This window comes from Ornithorhynchus anatinus, chromosome 1 (assembly GCF_004115215.2).
Source record: "Ornithorhynchus anatinus isolate Pmale09 chromosome 1, mOrnAna1.pri.v4, whole genome shotgun sequence".
Lineage (NCBI taxonomy): Eukaryota > Metazoa > Chordata > Mammalia > Monotremata > Ornithorhynchidae > Ornithorhynchus > Ornithorhynchus anatinus.
The window spans coordinates 95,892,041-95,912,710 of NC_041728.1; the positions used below are offsets into that span (position 1 = coordinate 95,892,041).

The 20,670-nt window shown below is 45.2% G+C and overlaps 1 protein-coding gene and 1 non-coding gene across 2 annotated transcripts in view; both read right to left on the reverse strand.

The window, feature by feature from the left end:
• SYNDIG1 (synapse differentiation inducing 1) overlaps positions 1 to 20,670 on the reverse strand; it is a 99,767-nt gene that overhangs the window by 47,440 nt on the left and 31,657 nt on the right. Inside the window, exon 2 of the mRNA XM_029068217.1 lies at positions 18,257 to 18,815. Coding sequence (XP_028924050.1) covers positions 18,257 to 18,736 — 480 coding nt within the window. The 5' untranslated portion in view covers positions 18,737 to 18,815. The remainder of the gene's footprint in view (positions 1 to 18,256; positions 18,816 to 20,670) is intronic.
• On the reverse strand, positions 13,962 to 14,094 carry LOC114816164. The gene has a single exon (XR_003763938.1). It is a non-coding gene; the product is annotated as a small nucleolar RNA SNORA7 (small nucleolar RNA).

Below are 20,670 nucleotides of genomic sequence, written 5' to 3' on the forward strand. Positions count from 1 at the left end.
TCTGACTCCCAGGCCCATGCTCTGCCACTAAGCCATGCAGGGCTGCCTTTTTATCCAACAGAAAATAGGAAATTTTCAAACCGTGTGAGGAATTTTCTTCTGGAGTGTTACTAACATGAGGTTGAAGATGGACAAAGCTTTTGTGGTCAGTTTCATCCCTGCAGGCTAGTGTTCTGAGCTCAAGGCCCACAACCAGAGTTCCGGAAGCAAATGTCCAGCATCATAGGGAAGCGAAGCCCAGGTGAGAACTCATTCTAGGTGGTGGGGACAGTTGGGGCTTTCTAAAGTCGCTTGACCAGGGCCCCCCAGGCAACTGGTGCTAGATGAGGGCATCGCAAGATTAGTAGGGGCCACCGTTCACTCAGGGGAGGGCGTGCATGGCTTGGGCCACCCTACCACAGGGGTTCTGCCCAGGGTCAGGCAAGGGGTGAAATTTGGCACTTGCCTCCTCTGGCCAAGCTCTGCTCAGCTCCCATTTGCAGCTCAGAGGACCTTGGCCATCCTCATGGGTTACAGACACCAGACACCAGATGAGATATGTTGTGTGACATCACCTGTGCTATGGCGGACATGAGCCATGCTGTGTTGATATCACATATGCCTTTTGGCCAAAGTCTGTCTGAGGTCACCTTGACCAAAGCCTGCCCGGCCCAGCCTGCCCCTCCCCCCAACAAACCAGCTCCCTGCCTCACTCCTGAACCACAGAGGGACTGCCCTCTCACCACCGCCACACCTTGCTCCCAGCCTCACTCCTTAGCCACGATGTTCCCCTCCCAATTTCCTGTGAATATGGGTACCATCAAAAGGTTCATTGTCAGGAGCCAAGGTGGAGAGAGGATGGATGCTGACCCTGAGATAGATACAATAAAGCAGGTTGGGCACAGTCCCTGTCCTACATGGGATTCACAGTCTAAGAGGAAAAGAGAATCAATATTTAATTCCTATTTTAAGGATTCATTCAGCATGGCTTAGTGGAAAGAGCCTGGCTTGGGAGTCAGAGGTCATGGGTTCTAATGCCGGCTCCACCACTAATCAGCTGTGTGTCTATGGGCAAGTCTCTTAACTTCTCTGGGCCTTAGTTATCTCATCTGTAAAATGGGGATTAAGACTGTGAGGCCCACATGGGGCAGCCTAATTACCTTGTATCTCCCCCAGCTCTTTGAATAGTGCTTGGCACATAATAAGCGCTTAACACATACAATCATCATTATTATTATAATTATTTATTGAGCACTTACTGTGGGCAGAGTACTGTACTAAGCTCTTAGTACAGGGCTTAGTATAAATGAGGGAACCGAGGCACTGAGGAGTTAAGTGACTTGCCCTAAGTCACACATTTCCTTCTGAGCTAAATGCCAACTTCCTCCTTCTTCTCCTACTCATGCGACTCAGAGGGAGATGTAACAAAATTGGGGGACATGTCAGCCCGGGCTTACTTTCTGTCTTTTTGGGTGGCACTCAGTACCAAAAATACTGAAAGGGCTCAGGCCACCTGCCGAATGGCCTAGTGGAAATAGCATAGTCTTGGCAGTCGGGTGACCCAGATTCTATTCCTGGCTCTGGCACTTACCAGCTGTGTGACTTTGGGCAAGCCTTTAACTTGTCTGTACCTCACTTTAATCATCTTTACAATAAGGCATTAATATCTGTTCTCTTTCCTCTTGGGCTGTGAGCTCCATGTGGGTTAGGGACCGTATCCAGTTTGCTTATCTTGAATCTATCCCACAGCTGAGCACGGTGCTTGACACATAGTAAGGGTTTAATAAATCCCAACTCTCACTCTCAATAGCCTCATCTGCAAAAACTAAAGGCTGTTCTTCATACATGTGACCAAGACATGATTATTACCATCTTTGTTATAATTCCTGACATTCTAAAGCTTTTATAATGAACACAGCTCTGTTCTAAGTGCTGGGATAATTACACGGAAATCAATTCAGACACGGGAGAAGACAGTCCAACAGAACAAGAGAAATATAATCCAATCAGCAGTACGGGGAGTGTGGGAATAAAGGTCCCTAGTTCTCCTTGATCACACTGGTGATGACCGAAGACCACTCCAGAAACTCAGCATCTTGTATCCATGTAACATAGCCTTCTTTCAGGTGTGAAAATGACATGAAGAAAAGGTGAAAGGAAGGCAACTTTTTTAATGTTTGCTAAAAGCTTACTTTGTGCCAGGCCCTATACTAAGCCCTGGGGTAGATAAGAGATAAGTAGGTTGAACAGAGTCCATGTTATACATGGGACTCAATCTTAATCACCTTTTTACAGATGAGGTAACTGAGGCATGGAGAAGTTAAGTGATTTGTCCAGGGTGACATAGCAAACAAGTGGCACAGTGGGATTAGAACCCAGGTCCTCTGACTCCCAGTTCCATGCTCATTCCACAAGGACACACTGCTTCTCATTCTGAGAATTTCTCCCTATTAGCTCTTCAGCCCCAGTCCTTTCCCCAGGACAGCTCTCCATTCCTATCTTGAAACATGCAGCTTTTGCAGAGCAAAGTTTAGATTGGGGGCATTCCTGTGGGGACTGAGTGTCATGTAGGTTTCCTCTTGCTTGATCCTATTTTAGGGCAATCGTATTTATTCAAACATAACTGGAAAAATGAAATTTGAGTCTAACTTTCCACTGAACTTATGAATAATTCATTTTCCATTTCAATTGGGTATTCTATCTCGTTGGGAGCGCTTATCAATTTTTTTCCAAGGAAGGTTCCTGATGAGTGAATGCATGCACAAACACACACACACACCTATATACAGAGCCATCTGTCATAGTCAGAAACAAGAGCATTTTCTTGTGGGTGGATGTGGTGAAAAGACTGATGTGCAACTGATGCTCCATTCTGCATAATGTGCATGGGAAAAGTGTGCCTCGTTACGGCAATGTATTTGCAACTTGTGTTGCACTCTGAGCTCCATTAGATGTGTAGTATCACAATTCTGAGTCCCAGGGAAGCAGTAACTGCCCTTGTGGCAGGCAGAGAAAGCTGATCTGTTTGGATTGTGGGGGCAAGGACCTGACGCAAGTCCACAACCCGCTTCAGACACTCAATCAATCATATTTATTGTGTGCTTACTGTGTGCAGAGTACTGTACTAAGTGTTTGGGAGAGTACAACACAACAAACTTGGAAGACACGTTCTCTGCCTACAGTGAGCTTACAGTCTAAAGGGAGAGACAGATATCATTATATGTACATAAATGCTGTGGGGCTAAGGGTGGGGTAAAGAGGGAATGACACACAAATTTGTGAAGCATTCCATATTTTTTCTGGTCTGGAATGGCCTCCCTCCTCACATCCGCCGAACTAGCTCTCTTCCCCCATTCAAAGCCCTACTGAGAGCTCACCTCCTTCAGGCCTTCCCAGACTGATCTTCCCTTTTCCTCCTTTCTTCCTACCCTCCCCATCACCCTTACTCCCTCCCTTTTCTCTACCCCCTTCCCCGCCCCACAGCAGTGTGTATATTTGTTTATATTTATTATTCTATTTATTTTATTAATGATGTTTATATATCTATAATTCTATTTATCTATTTCGATGCTATTGATGCATGTCTACTTGTTTTGTTTTGTTGTCTGTCTCCCTCGTTTAGACTGTGAGCCTGTTGTTGGGTAGGGATTGTACTTTCTATTGCCAAATTGCCAATATTTACTATTGCCAAATTTTACTTTCCAAGCACTTAGTACAGTGCTCTGCACACAGTTAGTACTCAATAAATACCATCTCCCTCCTACCATTCCACTCCAAACTCCTTAAATGAGTTGTCTACACCCACTGTTTTCACTTCCTCCCCTCCAATTCTTTCCCAAACCACCTCCAATCTGGCTTCCCCTTCACTCCACAGTAAGGGCCTTCTCAAAGGTCAAGATTATCTCCTTCTTGCCAAATCCAGCAGCCTCTACTACATCCTAATCCTCCACAAGCTCTCAGCCGCTTGTGGTACTGTTCACCACCCCTTTCTCCTGAAAGAATTATCCAACTTTGGCTCCACTGCAAATGTTCTCTTCTGGTTCTTCTCCTATCCCTCTGGTCACTCATTCTTAGTCTCTTTCATGGGCATCTCCTCTGTCTCCCACCCACTAACTGTGGGAGTCTCTTAAGGTTCAGTTCTAAGTCCCCTTCTATTTTCCATCTACACTTATTGCCTTGGAGAACTCATTTTCTCCCATGGCTTCAACTACTATCTCTAGATGGATGATTCCCAAATCTACATCTCCAGCCTTCATATCTCTCCTTCTCTGCAGTCTCATATTTCCTCCTCCCTTCAGAACATCGCTACTTGGATTCCCCCCTCAAAGTTAACATATCCAAAATAGAACTCCTTATCTTCCCACCCAAACCCTGTCCTTCCCCTGACTCTTTTCATAACTGTAGACAACACCACCATCCTTCCTGTCTCACAAGCCCATAACCTTAGTGTTATCCTTGACTCATATTTCTCTTCAACTCACATAATCAATCTGTCATTAATTCCTGTCAGTTCTACCTTCACAACTTCACTAAAATCCTCCTTTGATCTCCATCCAAACTGCTATCATGTTAATTCAAACACTTATCCTATCCCACCTCGATTATTGTATCAGCATTCTTGCTGACCTCCCTGCCTCGGGTCTCTTCCCATTCCAATCAATGTTTCACTATGCTTCCCAGATCATTTTTCCACAAAACCATTCAATCCATGTTTTCCCAATCTCCAAAAACCTCTAGTGGCTTCCCATCTACCTCTGCATCAAATAGAAACTTCTTACCATTGGCTTTAAAGTGCCCATTCATCTTGCCCTCTCCTACTTTCCTACTTCAGCTAAACCTATACATTTCACTGCTCTAATGCTAACCTACTCACTATACCTCAATCTCCTCTATTTCACCACCACCATCTGTGCACATCCTGCCTCTGGCCTGGACCACCCTTACTCTTTATTTATGACAGATGATCACTCTCCCCACCTTCAAAGCCTTATTGAAGGCACATCTCCTCCAAGAGGCCTTCCCTGACTAAGCCCTCATTTCCTCTGCTCCCTCTCACTTCTGTGTCACACTTGCACTTGGATTTGCACCCTCCATTAACACCCTCTCAGCACTTATGTACATATCCTTAACTCATTTATTTATATTAACATCTGTCTCCCTTTCTAGACTCCTTGCGGCCAGGGACGTGTTCCCTATCTAACAACTCTGTTATACTGTGCTCTCCCAAGCACTTAATTCAGTGCTCTGCACACAGAAAGTGCTCAATAAATGTGATTGATTGATTGAGACCTTAGTTGCAGGAGGCCTCTTGGAGAAGATGTGATTTTCATAAGACTTTGAAGGTGGGAAGAGTGATCATCTGGCAGTTATGAAGCAGTAGGGAGTCCTAGACCAGAGGCAGGACATGGGCGATGGGTCGGGGGAGAGATACCCCAGACTTGAGGCATGGAAGTTTAGCTTAAAGCACAGAGAGATGAAGGCAGACCCATGCTCATAGATACTACAAGATAGTCAGCCTTCAATAGCCAGCCAACTTCCCCTCTTCGTCCCTGTTGTCCCTGTCCTTTGGATATGAGGGTAGTGTGCGGGGTAATGGGGAGGAGGAGTTGGCAGTCTCATCTGCACCTCCACTGCTGCAGAAGGGGATGAATGGCCTCGATTCACCTTGCCAAATGGCACGTGGTCTCAGTGGTGGTTCAATTTTACTAAGGTGATGGATCTGAGTCCCAGCTGGCCCAAGGGAAAAATTTATTTGGGTTCTGACACATGTCTGAGCAAATCATTCAGTGGCATTTTATTGAAGAGTTACCTTGTGCAGAGCACTATACAAAGTGCCTGGCAGAGAATAATACAATAGAGTTGGTAGACATGTTCCCTTCCCCAGGAGCTTATAGTTTATTGGATAAAATTGCCCTGAGGAATTAAATATGCCCATAATTGGAATGTCGCCATGGCAAGCACTGGTTAGAAGGGAAGTCCCGGACTATGTGCTTGGAGAGGATATTTCATTAGAGAAACTGATGTGGTCTCCTTGTTTTCCCCCAACCCCAAATCTCTGGTCTAGGCCTGCACTCTGACATGCCAAAATCTCCGGTGTGCCCTAGCAAGCCTAGTGGATATACATAGACCTGGTAGTCAGAAGGACCTGGGTTCTAATTCTGACTCTGCAACTTGGCTTCTGGGTGAGCTTAGTCAAGTCACTTCACTTGTCTCTGCCTCAGTCACCTCATCTGTAAAATGGAGTTTAAGACTTGTGAGCTCCATGTGGGACATAGACTGTGTCCAACCTGATTAGCTTGTGTCTACCCCAAGGCTATTACAGTGCCTAGAACACAGTAAGCATGAAACAGATACCCTTTAGAGAAGAACACAAAACCCACTAAACTTTGTTTTTCTCATTTTCAATGACTGCTCCTTGCTGTCCTCAGGGTGCCAAGTCTTTTTTTGGTTCAGAATCTTATTTCCATCTGATAAAATGTCCAGCTGCATTTCAGTGGGGTAATGGACCCTCTGATCACTGATAGATAGATCAGTCTGCTGTTGCAGTGGGCAGAGACAAAAGTGCAGAGTGCACACTGAGGGGCTGGTCAGTCAATTATATTTACTGAGAGCTTACTGTGTGCAAAGCACTGTGCTAAGCACTTGGGGTTCAGGGTGCAGGGTTGCATGGGAGGATGCAGAGGTGTGGGGGAAGAGAGGCTGGGACCCATTCTCTGCCCAAGTTACAGGGGCCCTTACAAACTCCATTCAGGGATCAGCAAACAGGCCCCAGACACTGAGAGTGAAATAATATTTTAACAAACCTCCCAACCGGGATTTCTATATCCACCTCAACTTGAGAGCTCCAGTTCGACCCTACAGTCTTCTGAAACCCGTGGTAGCCTTCCCAGTGCTCTGGCTATCCTTGGCATAACCACCTGGCTACAGAGAAAGAAGAACCCTAGAGTGCCTTAATCAAGACCCCTGGAAAACCCATTACCACCCACTCCTTGAACATTGGTGAAGAGCCAAGCTCTCTGTGGTTCCTGAGAGTTCAAAGATTGAGAGGGTCACAGAACAGTGTTCTTGGCTTCATCTCTAAAGAACATTGCTGATTCATGTTCAGCTTTTCCTGGAGATCAGCCCTACAAGGAGTGGGGCCAAAACCAGGAAAGATAAATGAAGACTTAACCAACTATAAATGGTGCCACTTCTCAGTGGATTTTATTGAGAGCCTACTCAGGGTGTATCATAGCTCCACTGTCTCCCCCTCTAGACTGTCAGCTCATTGTGGGCAGGGAATGTATCTGTTTTATTGTTACAATGTACTCTACCAAGAGCTTATTACACAGTGCCGGGACACAGGAGGTGCTCAGTAGATATGACTGACTGACTGACTGACTTGGGAAAATACAACAGACTGTAAGCTCCTTGTAGGGAGGTATTGTGTCTACCAACTTTATTGTATTGTGCTTTCCCAAGTGCTTAGTACAGTGTTCTGCCCATAATTAGTGCTCAATAAATACCTTTGATTGATTAATTGATTTTCAATCCAGAAGGGCAACTGTCTAAGAGTTCCTTCAAGCATCCTGGTGGCCTAATCAAAGAAAAAATACTGGGCTGGGTGGGCCATGGAACTGGCCAGGGGGGCCCTTCTCAAGCAGTGTTGCCTAGTGGATAGAGCACAGGCCTGGGAGTAAAAAGGACCTGTGTTCTAATCCCATCTCTGCCACTTGTCTGCTGTATGATCCTAGGCAATTCAGTTCAATTCTCTGGGCCTCATGGAAAATGAGGATTTAAGACTCTGGGCCCTAAGAGGGATAGGGACTGTGTCCAACCCGATTTGTCTTATATCATCCTCAGAGCTTAGAGCAGTGCCTGACACCCAATAAGTACTTAACAAATACCCCAATTTATTTGTTATTGTTTTGGCTATTGTTATGTTCTAAAGTTGATCTTCATCTTTAACGCTCCCGGTCATTGCCAGAAAAACCACAGTTTCAGCTCGGGAAAAAACAATTTTGGTGGAAGTATTTTAACTTCTTCTAAAAGTGGTTCTAAGTTTTCCATGGAGAGCCGCACAGTGAAAGAATCAAGAAGCTCTCGTAATATCCTGACTGGATTATTGTGTCAGTCTCTCTCTGATCTCCCTTTCTCTTGTCTCTCCCCGCTCCAGTCTATTCTTCACTCTGCTGCCCGGATCATGTTCCTACAGAAATGCTCTGGGCATGTCACTCCCCTCCTCAAAAACTTCCAGTGGTTGCCCATCAACCTTCACATGAAACAAAAACTCCTCACTCTTGGCTTCAAAGCTTTCTGTCACCTTGCTCCCTCCTACCTCACCTCCCTTCTCTCTTTCTACTGCCCACACTGAACGCTCCGTTCCTCTGCCACTCACCTGCTCAAGGTCCCCCATTTGCACCTGTCCCACTGTCGACCCCAGCCCACATCCTAACTGTCCTGGAATGCCCTCTCTCCTCATATCCGCCAAACCAACTCTCTTCACCTTTTCAAAGCCCTACTGAGAGCTCACCTCCTCCAGGAGGCCTTCCCAGACTGAGCTCTCCTTTCCTTCTGCTCCTCCTACCCTCCTCTCCCCCCCAACACTCTGCTCTTCTCCCTTCCCCTCCCCTCAGCACTGTGCTCATTTGTATATATTATTTATTACCCTATTTATTTTGTTAATGAGGTGTATATCACCTTGATTCCATTTATCTTGATGATGTTGTCTTGTTTTGTTTTGTTCTATTTCACATTGCTGTCTCCCCCTTTTTGACTGTGAGCCTGCTATTGAGAAGGGATTGTCTCTATCTGTTGCCAAATTGTATATTCCAAGTGCTTAGCACAGTGCTCTGCACATAGTAAGCTCTCAATAAATACTATTGAATGAATGAATGAATGAAGAATGATCTCACTGCACTGTCTGTAGTAGCCCCTATGTCTCTACTTTGTCCAGACCTGACTGGACATTTGTAAAGGGTCTCGGTTCCTACCCACGTACATCTACTCCTACCTTAGCTCAACCTCCCTGAAGGAGGAAGCTGGGGGTACCTCTAGAAAATCAACCAATCGATCCAGTACCTGACCATCACTCAGGAAAGCACCGTCACAGACAGAGAAAATCCAGTCACAACCAGGGAAACCCAATCCCAGTCAGAGAAACCCAATCCCCTTCAGAACAACCCAATCACAGCATTAGAAATACAATTTCAGTCAGGGAAACCCAATCATTGCCAGGAAAACCACAATTACATCCAGGTAAAACACAATTTTAGGTGGAAGTACATTAACTCACTCTAAAAATGGTTCAAAGTTTTCCATGGAGAGCTGCATATTGAAGGAACTAAGAATGATTTCACTACCCTGTCTGATCAGACAAGTCCCTCCACTCTGGAATAGGTTCTATGGGTGTTGGGACAAGGGCTCTCAAGGGCCTGTGGTGTCTGATCAGTAAGGACAGAGTCTGCTGTCTGGGACACACTGCTCTTTTTGCCTCAGCCTCTTTCCCCATGAATACAGCATGTGATAAAGCAGCATGGCCCAGAGGAAAGAGCACAGGCCTGGGAGTCAAAGGACCTGGGTTCTAATCCCAGCTTTGCTGCATACTTGTTGTATGGCCTTGGGCCAATCACTTCACTTCTCTGGGCCTCAGTTGCCTCATCTATAAAGTAGGGATTCAATACCTGTTCTCCCTCTTATTTAGACTGTGATCCCCACGTGGGACAGGGACTGTCTCCAACATGACTAACTTGCATCTACCTCAGAATTTAAAAAGTGCTTGACAAGACTTAAATTATCATCTTGGGTCAGCCACCTGCCGATTGTGTGACCTTGGGAAAATCACTTAACATCTCTGGCCCTCTATTTCCTTGTCTGCAAAACAGAGATTCATTGCCTGTTCTCCCCTCAACTGAGACAGTGTGCCTCATGTGGGAAAGAGACTGTGATCTGATTAATTTGTATCAACCCCAGAACTTAGAACAGTGCTTGACATATAGTAAGAGCTAACCAACATAATTATAAAAAGTGCACACACAGACACACATTCAATTGTATTTCAATTGCATTTATTGAGCACTTACTGTGTGCAAAGCATTGTACTAAGTGCTTGGCACTGCGTACACACACACACACACACACATCCATTCCGCGAGTCTCTGAATAATCTCTAGTGCTTCAAAGCAGCTTGACACTGCTCCTGAGCAGCTCTTAGCCAGTAGTCAGCACTTGTCCACATAAATAATTTGTGCCACCTAACAATTGTAGCAGGTGTCCTGAAATGGTAAAGCTCCAGGGTCCCACTGCTCCTACAACTAGACTTTTCAGATCAGGATAAGAGGCCTGTCCAGTCTGGGTTAACCCTGGGGAAACAGGGCACTGAGCTATCTATAATCAAAAACCATAGTGTAAGCTTGTTGTGGGTAGGGAATGTGTCTGTTTATTGTTGTAATGTATTCTCCCAAGCACTTAGTTCAGTGCTTTGCACAGTAAGTTCTCAAAAAATTCATTCATTTAATCATATTTATTGAGTGCTTACTGTATGCAGAACACTGTACTAAGTGCTTGGAAAGTACAATTCAGCAACAGATAGAGAAAATCCCTATCCAACAACGGGCTCACAGTTTAGAAGGAGGAGACAGACAACAAAACAAAACAAGTAGACAGGCATCAATCAATGATTAGACTGTAAGCCCGTCAAAGGGCAGGGACTGTCTCTATCTGTTACCGTTTTGTACATTCCAAGTGCTTAGTACAGTGCTTTGCACATAGTAAGCGCTCAATAAATACTACTGAATGAATGAATCAATCAATAGCAACAAAATAGATAAACAGAATTATAGATATGTACACATCATTAATAAGATAAATAGAATAATAAATATGTACAAATGATTGACTGAATTAATGAATCATATCCTACTATATTTTCCTAAGTGTCTAGTCCAACAGTCTGTGCCCGGTGGTGCCCCATTACAGGGTTCTGTACCCAGAAAGATCTCATTAGAGTGCTCTGCGCACTGTAACTGTTTAATACCTATGACTCTTGACTGACTGATTGCAAAATGACTTTGAAAGAGGAAGAGTGATGAGAATTCAAAACCAGACACAAGACAGGGAAGAACCAAGCTGACAGGTTCTCATCACTACTGGAGCTTGTTCTCCGTTCATCAAAGTCAGGGCTGTTTCTCCAGTGGTAATGGAGCATCTTCAACCTAAATGGGGCCCAGATAAAAGGAAAAGGGACCAGGGATGAAGGGGATTCTCCAGTTGGGCAGCCTCAGTCAGTCAGCCAGTCATATTTTATTGAGTGCTTACTATGTGCAGAGCACTAAGTATATATAATATGTATATACTATGATATACTAAGCACTTGGGAGAGTACAATATAACAGTAATAATTATAATAATAATGGCATTTGTTAAGTGCTTACTGTGTACCAGGCACTATACTGGGATAGACACAAGTAAATCAGGTTTGGCCATAGTCCCTATCCGTGTGGGGATAACAGTCTTAATCCTCATTTTACAGATGAGATAACTGAGGCATAGAGAACTTAAATGACTAGCCCAAGGCTACACAGCATACAAGTGGCAGAGACAGAATTAGAGTGCATGACCTTCCGACTCCCAGGTCTGTGCTCTCTCCACTATGCCACGCTGCTTCCCCAGACAATAAACAGAAACATTCCCTCCCTACAACGAGCCTACAGTCCAGAGGACAAGTTTACAGTCCAGAAAATGAGCTTACAGTCCAGAGATCTGAGACATGTTGAGTTTTGTTCGGTCTGCCTGGATGAGGTGAGATCCAGGCTCCGTCAGGAAATCAACCCAGGGGCTACTTCAGGGCCAAAATGGAAATTGATCAAACCTGGCTTCCATTTTTTTGGGATGGTGGCCTATATCCCTGGAGTTTGAATCTTTCCCCAGCCAACCTTCCGATCCCAACTGAGCCATGGATTTCCATCTGCAACATCTGCTTTCCTTTTGCTGCATTTTGTATTCCAGCTGGCTATCGGGCAAACTCCCTTCCACAATGATTCTTTTAGACATTTCTTTTTCTAGAACTTCAGGATTTCTTCCCATTGTTTTTCTTTTATCTCCGGGCCTTTTCATTACTCATTTTAATTCAGTTGCTTTATTCTGTTGCTGCTGGAAAACTCAGTCTGTTACTATTGATGAGATTCAGTCTAGTTCTCTCCTTTCAGGCCTGCCAATAGATCCCTGACTAATTTGTTCATCTAAATTCCCTTATGAAGGAAGTGAGACAGGAGTCAGGAGCCTACAGGCTGGAACTGTGGCTCCATGACTGATCTAAGCTCGACTTCCAGACTGTAAGTTCATTGTGGGCAGAGAATGTGTTTGTTTATTGCTTTTTGTACTCTCCCAAGTGCTTATTACAGTGCTCTGCACACAGTAAGCAGTCAATATATATCAATGAATGAATGAATGAGTGAGTGAATTAATGAATGAATAAAGGTCTCTCACAACAGTTTGTCCTAAGTCCATTAGTGAAGTCAACATCTGGAATCTCCTTAGGTGGGCCCCAAATGGGTTTACTAACTCTATTCTATTATACTCTTTCAAGCTCTTAGTAGAGTGCTCTGCAGACAATTAGCACTCAATAAATGAGAAACAGTGTTTCCTGCTGGATAGGGCACAGCCCTAGGAGTCAGAAGGACTAATTCACTTGTCTGGTCTGTGACCCTGGGCAAGTTAGTTAGCTTCTCTGGGTCTCAGTCACCTGAACTTTAAAAGGGAGATTAAGACTATGAACCTCATGGGGGACAGCAACTTGAGTAGTTTGCACCTACCTCAAGGCTTAGTAGAGTGTCTGGCACATAGTAAGCCCTTAACAAATACCATAAAAAAAGAATAATAAATACCATTGTCAATACTCACTAGGCAAACTCCCAAAAGGGAGATTAGTCAAACTGCTCTCCATGGCAGGAGTCATGAAAAGAAGAAGTTAATAATAATAATGATAGTAATAGTGCTATTTGCTAAATGACTACTATGCTCCAAGCACTGCAATAAGCATTAGAGTAGACACAAAATAATCAGGTCAGATACAGTCCATGTCCCACATGAGGCTCAGAGTAAGCAAAGGAGAGCAGCAAAGGAGTTTAAGAGTTTTGTTTTTGTTTCTGCTGTGCCAAGAACTTAGTACACTGCTTTATGCTGAGGGGCTCAGTAAATATCTCTACTAATTGATGTTCAATTGATTGTTGGGTTAGAAGGACTTAGATGAGTAGACTACACAAGAGAAAGCTTGTACTGCATTGTATTGTACTCTCCCAAGTGTTTAAAACAGTGCTTTGTACACAGTAAGTGCTCAATAAATGTGATTGAGTAAATGAATGACAGGCTGAGGGGAAACTTTATCCCTGTTCCAGTCTATAGTGGGTGCTCGCTGACCAAGCAAGTTTGAAATAGGAAGTTTCTAGACTGAAGTTAAAACATGAGACACAAGTTGGACGTAAGAAAAACTTCCTGCATCTCAGGGTGATGATATACTACTACAGATACCAAGCCCGGCAATGGAATGTCTATTCACAGAGGTTGTGGAATAAATCCTCATCTGTCCTGGATGGTTCACTCTTCTCACCCTCATTCTCGACTCATCCATCTATCACCTAATACCTACATCTTTTTCCCTACTGTCAGTTTCTTCCCCAAACAATCCCCAGACCACCTCCTCCCCAACCTTCCCCCTTTAAAGTCCTCCTAATAAGCTTCTCCTGAGGCAGCTCCACAGTCCTAGAAAGGTCATATCACCTCCTTACCAGCCAGGGAGTATCTTGTCTTATGCCGTCGAGTTGTCTCCAAGCCATAGCAATGCCATGGAGACATCTGTCCCAGAACACCCCACCTCCATCTACAATCCTTCTGGTAGTGTATCCTTAGAGTTTTCTTGGTAAAAATTTGGAAGTTGTTTACCATTGCCTCCTTCCACACAGTCCACCCTCCCCCATGTCACTGTTGCCCAGCACAGGTGAGTTTTGACTTGTAACAGATTGCCTTCCACTCGCTAGCCACTGCCCAAGCTAGGAGTGGAAATGTCTCTGCTTGACTCTCCCTCCCATAGTGGAGACTGGTAGAGAACTGGAAACTCTCCAGTTGCAACCCTGAGAGGGGAAGGGAATATCAATATCTGTATATACATTATTGACTGTTTGATTAGTTGACTACTTTTTTATACAATTTACGCTGGTAATAGAAATATTTTTAGGGAATATCTCCTCCACAAGCTTCTAAACTTCAGGGAGGGAGTAATCATTTCTCTTCCTCCTGTTGTATTCCCCACTAGCCCAGTGTTTTGCATTCAGTAGGCACTCAATAAATAGTGATAATGACAGTAATAGTATTATTACCAATTAATTTACTTAAAAGCACAGTATTTATGTACAAAACCTTAACTTAACTTTTCTGTCCCTCAGTGACCTCATCTCTAAAATGGGGATTAAGCCTGTGAGCCCCGTGTCCAACCCTATTATCTTGTATTCATTCATTCAATTGTATTTACTGAGCACTGTACTAAGCACTTAGAATGTACAATTCAGCAACAAATAGAGACAATCCCTGTCCAAAATGGGCTCACAGTCTAGAAGGGAGTATCTATCCCAGCACTTAGTACAGTTCCTGGCACATAGTAAGTGCATAACAAATACCATTAAAACAACAAAACAAAAAGAAATGGTCTACGATGGTTCTTATGGCTCAGTGGAAAAGAGCCTGGGCTTCAGAGTCAGAGGTCATGGGTTCGACCCCCGGCTCTGCCATTTGTCAGCTGTGTGACTGTGGGCAAATCACTTAACTTCTCTGTGCCTCAGTTACCTCATCTGTAAAATGGGCATTAACTGTGAGCCTCACGTGGGACAACCTGATTACCCTGTATCTACCCCAGTGCTTAGAACAGTGCTCTGCACATAGTAAGCACTTAACAAATACCAACATTATCATTATTATTATAGTCAAGTCAAGTCAAGTCCAGAGGGAGAGGCAGAATCTAGTCCTACTCCAGGTTCGGGGGTCAGCTTTCTGAAGATCCTCCCAGTCCCATCAGGTGCAGAGACCCTGACCTCCCCACAACTACCAAGATCCTCTGGGTGCTACAGTACCCAAGCCAAATGAGCAATCAATCAATCGATGGTATTTATTGAGCACTTAATATGTGCTGAGCACTGCACTAAACACTGTCATCTCCGCCAACCCCCACCATCCCCAACCCTGGCAAGGGAAGGTGGGTGGAGGAAGCGATCCACGTCCACAGCATCGTAAACCTCTCCCCTTCCCACAGCCCTTGCCTAGTCAAAGTGGAGTCTGTTCCCAGCTTCTGACCAGGAGGAGGAAATTGGCACAGGGACACAGTTGTTCAACAAAAAAATGGTTGGTTTTATAAAGTCCGGGGAACACAGAGAAACCATGGGGGTTTCATTTGTTTCTCCACAGGAGCAGACAGCTATGGAGCAATGCAAACTTCAAAGTCAGTTTTCCCAGCAGATCAGGGGGCAGAGTGGCAGATCCCCTCCCTCACCCTCCTTCCATCCCTCCATGCTGGTGAGATTGTCTTATGGACTACCAAACATACCCTGAAATCTATGCATTTGATGAAGAGTAAAGGCAGAGTCCATTTTTAATGGGGGTTTTACCCTTTGAATTCTACCAGCCCTCTTCTCCCTGCTGTCTCCCCTCGAGGATCATTAGACAATAATTTATCTTCCATTGTCACAGCCCAGTTTATCCCTCCAAACAGCCACTGGTTGGCACCTCCCTTGGATCAGCCAGATGACTACTAGCCAATTGTGTGTGGGCATGCATCAGGTGTTCAAGGGCATGGTGATAGGAGCACAAGTGTGCACATGCATGTGTGTGGGTGAGCAGGTGTGAGTGTGAATTAGACATCCTTGCACATAACAGTATTGGCACAGGTGTGCCTATGTGCAAGTGAGCAGGTGTGAACTTGTGGATTAGGTGTCTGAGGACATGATAGTGTGAACGTACTTCATCACTGCATTTGTTAAGCACATACTATGGGAAGCAGCGTGGCTCAGTGGAAAGAGCCTGGGCTTGGGAGTCAGAGGTCATGGGTTCGAATCCCGGATCTGCCCCTTGTCAGCTGTGTGACTGTGAGCAAGTCACTTAGCTTCTCTGTTCCTCAGTTACCTCATCTGTAAAATGGGGATGAAGACTGTGAGGCTCACGTGGGACAACCTGATTACCCTGTATCTACCCCAGTGCTTAGGACAGTGCTCTGCACATAGTAAGTGCTTAACAAATACCAACATTATTATTATCATTATTATTATTATTATTACTGTATTAGAAGCAGCGTGGCTTAGTGTCCAGAGCCCGGGCTTGGGAGTCAGAGGTTGTAGGCTGTAGTCCCAGCTCTGCCACTTGTCTGCTGTGTGACTCTGGGCAAGTCACTTACCTTTTCTGTGCCTCAGTTACCTCATCTGTAAAATGGGGTTGAAGATTGTGAGCCTCATGTGAGACAACCTGATTACCCTGTATCTATCCCATCTCTTAAAACATGCTGGGCACATAGTATGTGCTTAACAAATACCATCATCATTATTATTATTAGTAGTAGTAGTAGTAGTAGTAGTAGTAGTAGTATTAACCATTAGAGTAGATAGAAGATGATCAGGTTGGACAGAGTCCCTGTCCCACATGAGGCTCACAGTCTAAGTAAGAGGGGCTGTGTGTTCTCTGGGCCTCTCTCCCCATAACTGCACCAACTTGGGCCTCTCTGCCCACTCTGGACCTCCCTCCTTGGCCTAGTGAATAGAGCAAGGCCTGGGAGTCGGAAGGACATGGGCTCTAATCCCAGCTTCGCCACATGCCCCCTGTCTAACCTTGGGCAAATCACTTAACTTTTCTGCACCTCAGATGGGGATTAAGACTTTGAGCCCTCGGTGGGACAGGGATGGTGTCCAATCCAATTGTCTTGAATCTATCCCAGTGCTCATTAGAGTACCTGGCACATAAGCGCTTAACAAATACCAAAATAATTACCATTATTATTATCCCTAGCTCCATGCCCCTAGGCTACAAGCTCCTCCCCGGACCATGAGCTTCTTGTGGGCAGAGAACATGACAGCCAACTGTTGGACTCTCGCAAGTGCTCCGCACACAGTAAGCATCAGTAAATTTCACTGACTGATTGATTGCATGGGCACAAATGTGTGTGAGCACGTACATGTGAAGGTTAAGTATCTATGAGCTCAGATGGGCTCAGGTACACATGCAGATGAGTGTGTCTGTGGGGTGAGATACCCGTGGACATGATGACCTGTGTTCATTAGCGTGTGTGAGTATGTACCCTGGCTTCCAGAGCAGAATGTGGCATTTCAGCAAGTAGAGAACAGGAGTGATGCACCCATTACCCAGGAACTGTTGAGCTAGAGTTCAGGGGGTTGGTGACCAAGACCAGTTTGATGATGAGGCTGCACGGAAGGGGAGGGAATAATAAAGACCTCACTTTGGACTTCTCAGTCTGAGACTACATTTGGCCTCCCCTGAAAAATGTATAGACAAGCATGACCTCCCCCAGCATGTCCACTCTATTCTAGGAGGAACCCCACAGCGGCAGGAAGGGGCCACTCTGTGGATGCTCCTAGAACACAGGCCTAGGAGTCAGAAGGACCCGGATTCTATTCCTGGCTCCTTCACATGTCTGTTATATGACCTTAGGCAAACCAATTCACTTCTCTGTGCTTCAGTTTCCTCATTTATAAAATAGGGATTAAAAGTTCATTTATTCATTCGATCGTATTTATTTAGTGCTTACTCTGCACAAAACACTTTATTAAGTGCTTGGGAGAGTACAGTGTAACAACAGAAACAGTTCTGCACACAATAAATTCACAGTCTAAAAGTTGGACTGTGTTTAACCTGATTAATTTGTATCTAGCAAAGTGCTTAGAACAGTGCTTGGCACATAGTAAGTGCTTGACAAGTACAATAATGATAACAATATCATTATTATTATTATTATTAATTCTCCCTGAGGGCAGGCTGCAGAGGAAGAGTGGGGGAAGCCAGGAGGTCACATCCTTGAAGCCAAGAGTGGCCTTCTGGGTAAGAAAATCCCACCTCAGTTATACTTCCTGGGACAGTCAAACCCATTGGTGCTTCAGGAGATTAAAGCGAGGTCCCCAGGAGAGGACACACCACAACCCCTTCCCAAATGACCCAGCCTCCTTCCTTTCCAAATCCCAACCTGCCACCACCATCCCCTCCCAACCCATACAGCCCCAAGAGATGGGCCCCCTCCACACCCCGGCCAGCTGACCTCCAGCTCCTGGAAGTCCTCCTCCTCTTCCACGTCATAGGAGAGGGTGTGGATCTTGATGTCATCGGCCGAGAGGTCGAGGAACTTCCCGTCAGGGTAGTCCAGACCATCTTTGGCGGGGGAGCGGTCTTCGATGAAGGTGGTCTCGCAGCAGTCCGAGGCCCCACCATCCCCCCAGGCCCGCAGCACAGTCTCCGAGTACAGGATGATGTTGGGGCGGTAGTGGGACTCCACAGTCTGGGGCAGGGCGTTGGGGTCCAGGAGCTGTTGCACCAAATCACTTCGGCCGCCGTCCGGCTGGCTAGGGGCGGCGCTGGACCCTAGCGCGTGGCTCGGGTAGGAAGGGGTGGGGAAAACAGGCACCAGGCCATCCCTCTTTTCCGCCATTAAGTTTCTGGTATTAATTAAGCCGTTCCTTTTCCCAGCTTCGCTGATTTTACTGTGCATTAGGGCACCGCTCTGTTCAATTAAACCATCCATGGTGTTCCTTTTCCCCTGCAGTGCTATTAACTGGCAACTTGACAGCGCAGGTCACGTGGGACTAATGGCTCCCCTCGGCCTAAGGACAAAAAATGCTAAAATGAGGAAGGAGGCTAGGCACTAGGAAGCACTGCTACTGTTTCAAGGAGCTTCCGCATCTGGCCCTGACGTGGGCCACTAAAGGACAGGAACAATCTGTCTGATTCACAGTGAGGAATTCTGCAGTATGCTCCCCTGCTCTGGGGCACAACAAACCAGCACATGGAAAAACTTCAGACACTTAAGACCCCAGACTGGACACCACAACCTGGCAGCCAGGGCCTTGTTGGTAGCCCCCGAGAAAGAAACATGAGCATCTGGGGGTCAGGGGAGCGACTGTAGCAAAGGAGGATATGACAACCATCCACCAATTCTAGAGAACAACCTCTTCCTCCTTCTCCAGTTTTAAAAGGAAAAGGGAAAATTCACCCCAAAAAATCTCATATGTGCAATTGATGCATCAGTGATGTTTATTGAGAGCTCACTGTGTGCAGTGCATTGTTTGAAATCCTCTACTTCCACAAGGTTGGAGAAATAATGAGAAAACATTAAGAAGCAGCATGGCCTAGTGGAAAGAGCATTGGCCTGGGAGTTAGAGGACCTGGGTTCTAATCCCAGCTCGGCCACTTACCTGGTGGGTGACCCTGAGCAAGTCACTTAACTTCTCCGGGCCTAATTTTCCTCAACTGTAAAATGGGCAATCAATACCTGTTTTCCCTTCTTTTTTTTTATGACATTTGTTAAGTGCTTACTGTGTGCCAGGCACTGGTCTAAGAACCGGTCAGTGGTAGATACAAGATAATCAAGTTGGACGCAGTCCCGGTACCACAAGGGTCTCACAGTCTTAATCCCCATTTTACAGATGAGGTAATTGATGTTCGGATAAGTGAAGTAACTTGTCCAAGGTCACACAGCAAACAAGTAGCAGAGCTGGGATTAGAACCCAGGTTCTTTTGACTCCCAGGCCCTTGCATTATCAATCGGCCAAACTGCTTCTCTACTGAGACTGTAAACCCCATGTGGGACAGGAACTATGTCCATCTTAATTAACTTGTATCTACTGCCATCCATTAGAACAGTGTCTGATACATAGTAAAGCACTTAAAAATATAACACATTTATTATTAGTAGTAATAATATAATAATAACAATACTGATAATAAACAACTCAAGCTGCAGGTCGAGGTTTAAAACTTGATTACTGGTTTGAAATGGGAGTTTGTACGGGGCAGACTTTGCCAACTCTGAAGATCTTGGGCTAGCCAGTCGCCGTGGTCCTGTGGGTATATTTGCAGAGGTGGAGATCTCCACGTCAATAGCAATCTTTCCGGGCTTTGAGTCTTTTCCCGGGAGCAAAGTATGAGCAAATAGGTAAGATCCATAACGCTGGATTTGGGAATTTCTTTCTTAAAACAAAACAAGCACAATAAATCCACCAGCTAAGTGATCATGGACTCAGGTTGTGTTCATAGTGAAAGTGTCCTACCTATAAATAAAGCTCTAGGAAGCAGTGGCCACCACATCCCTGCCCGATGCCCACTAGGGAAGCAGCTTGGTGTATTGGATAGAGCACGGGCCTGAGTCAGAAGGTCATGGGTTCTAATCCCAGCTCCACCTCTTTTCTGCTATTTGGCCTTGAGCAAGTTGTTTTACTTCACTATGCCTCAGTTACCTCATCTGTAAAATGGGGATATAGACTGTGTCCAACCTGATTAGCTTGTATCCCCCTCAGTGCTTAGTACAGTGTTTGGCATATAATAAGAGCTTAACAAATACCACAATTATTATCATTATTATTATTTTCTTCTTCAAACCAATGTGAAAGCAAGGTTCATCTTTGGCCACCTTCCATGCTGTGATCCTCCCAACATGTCCACCAGCCACTTCCCCTTGGA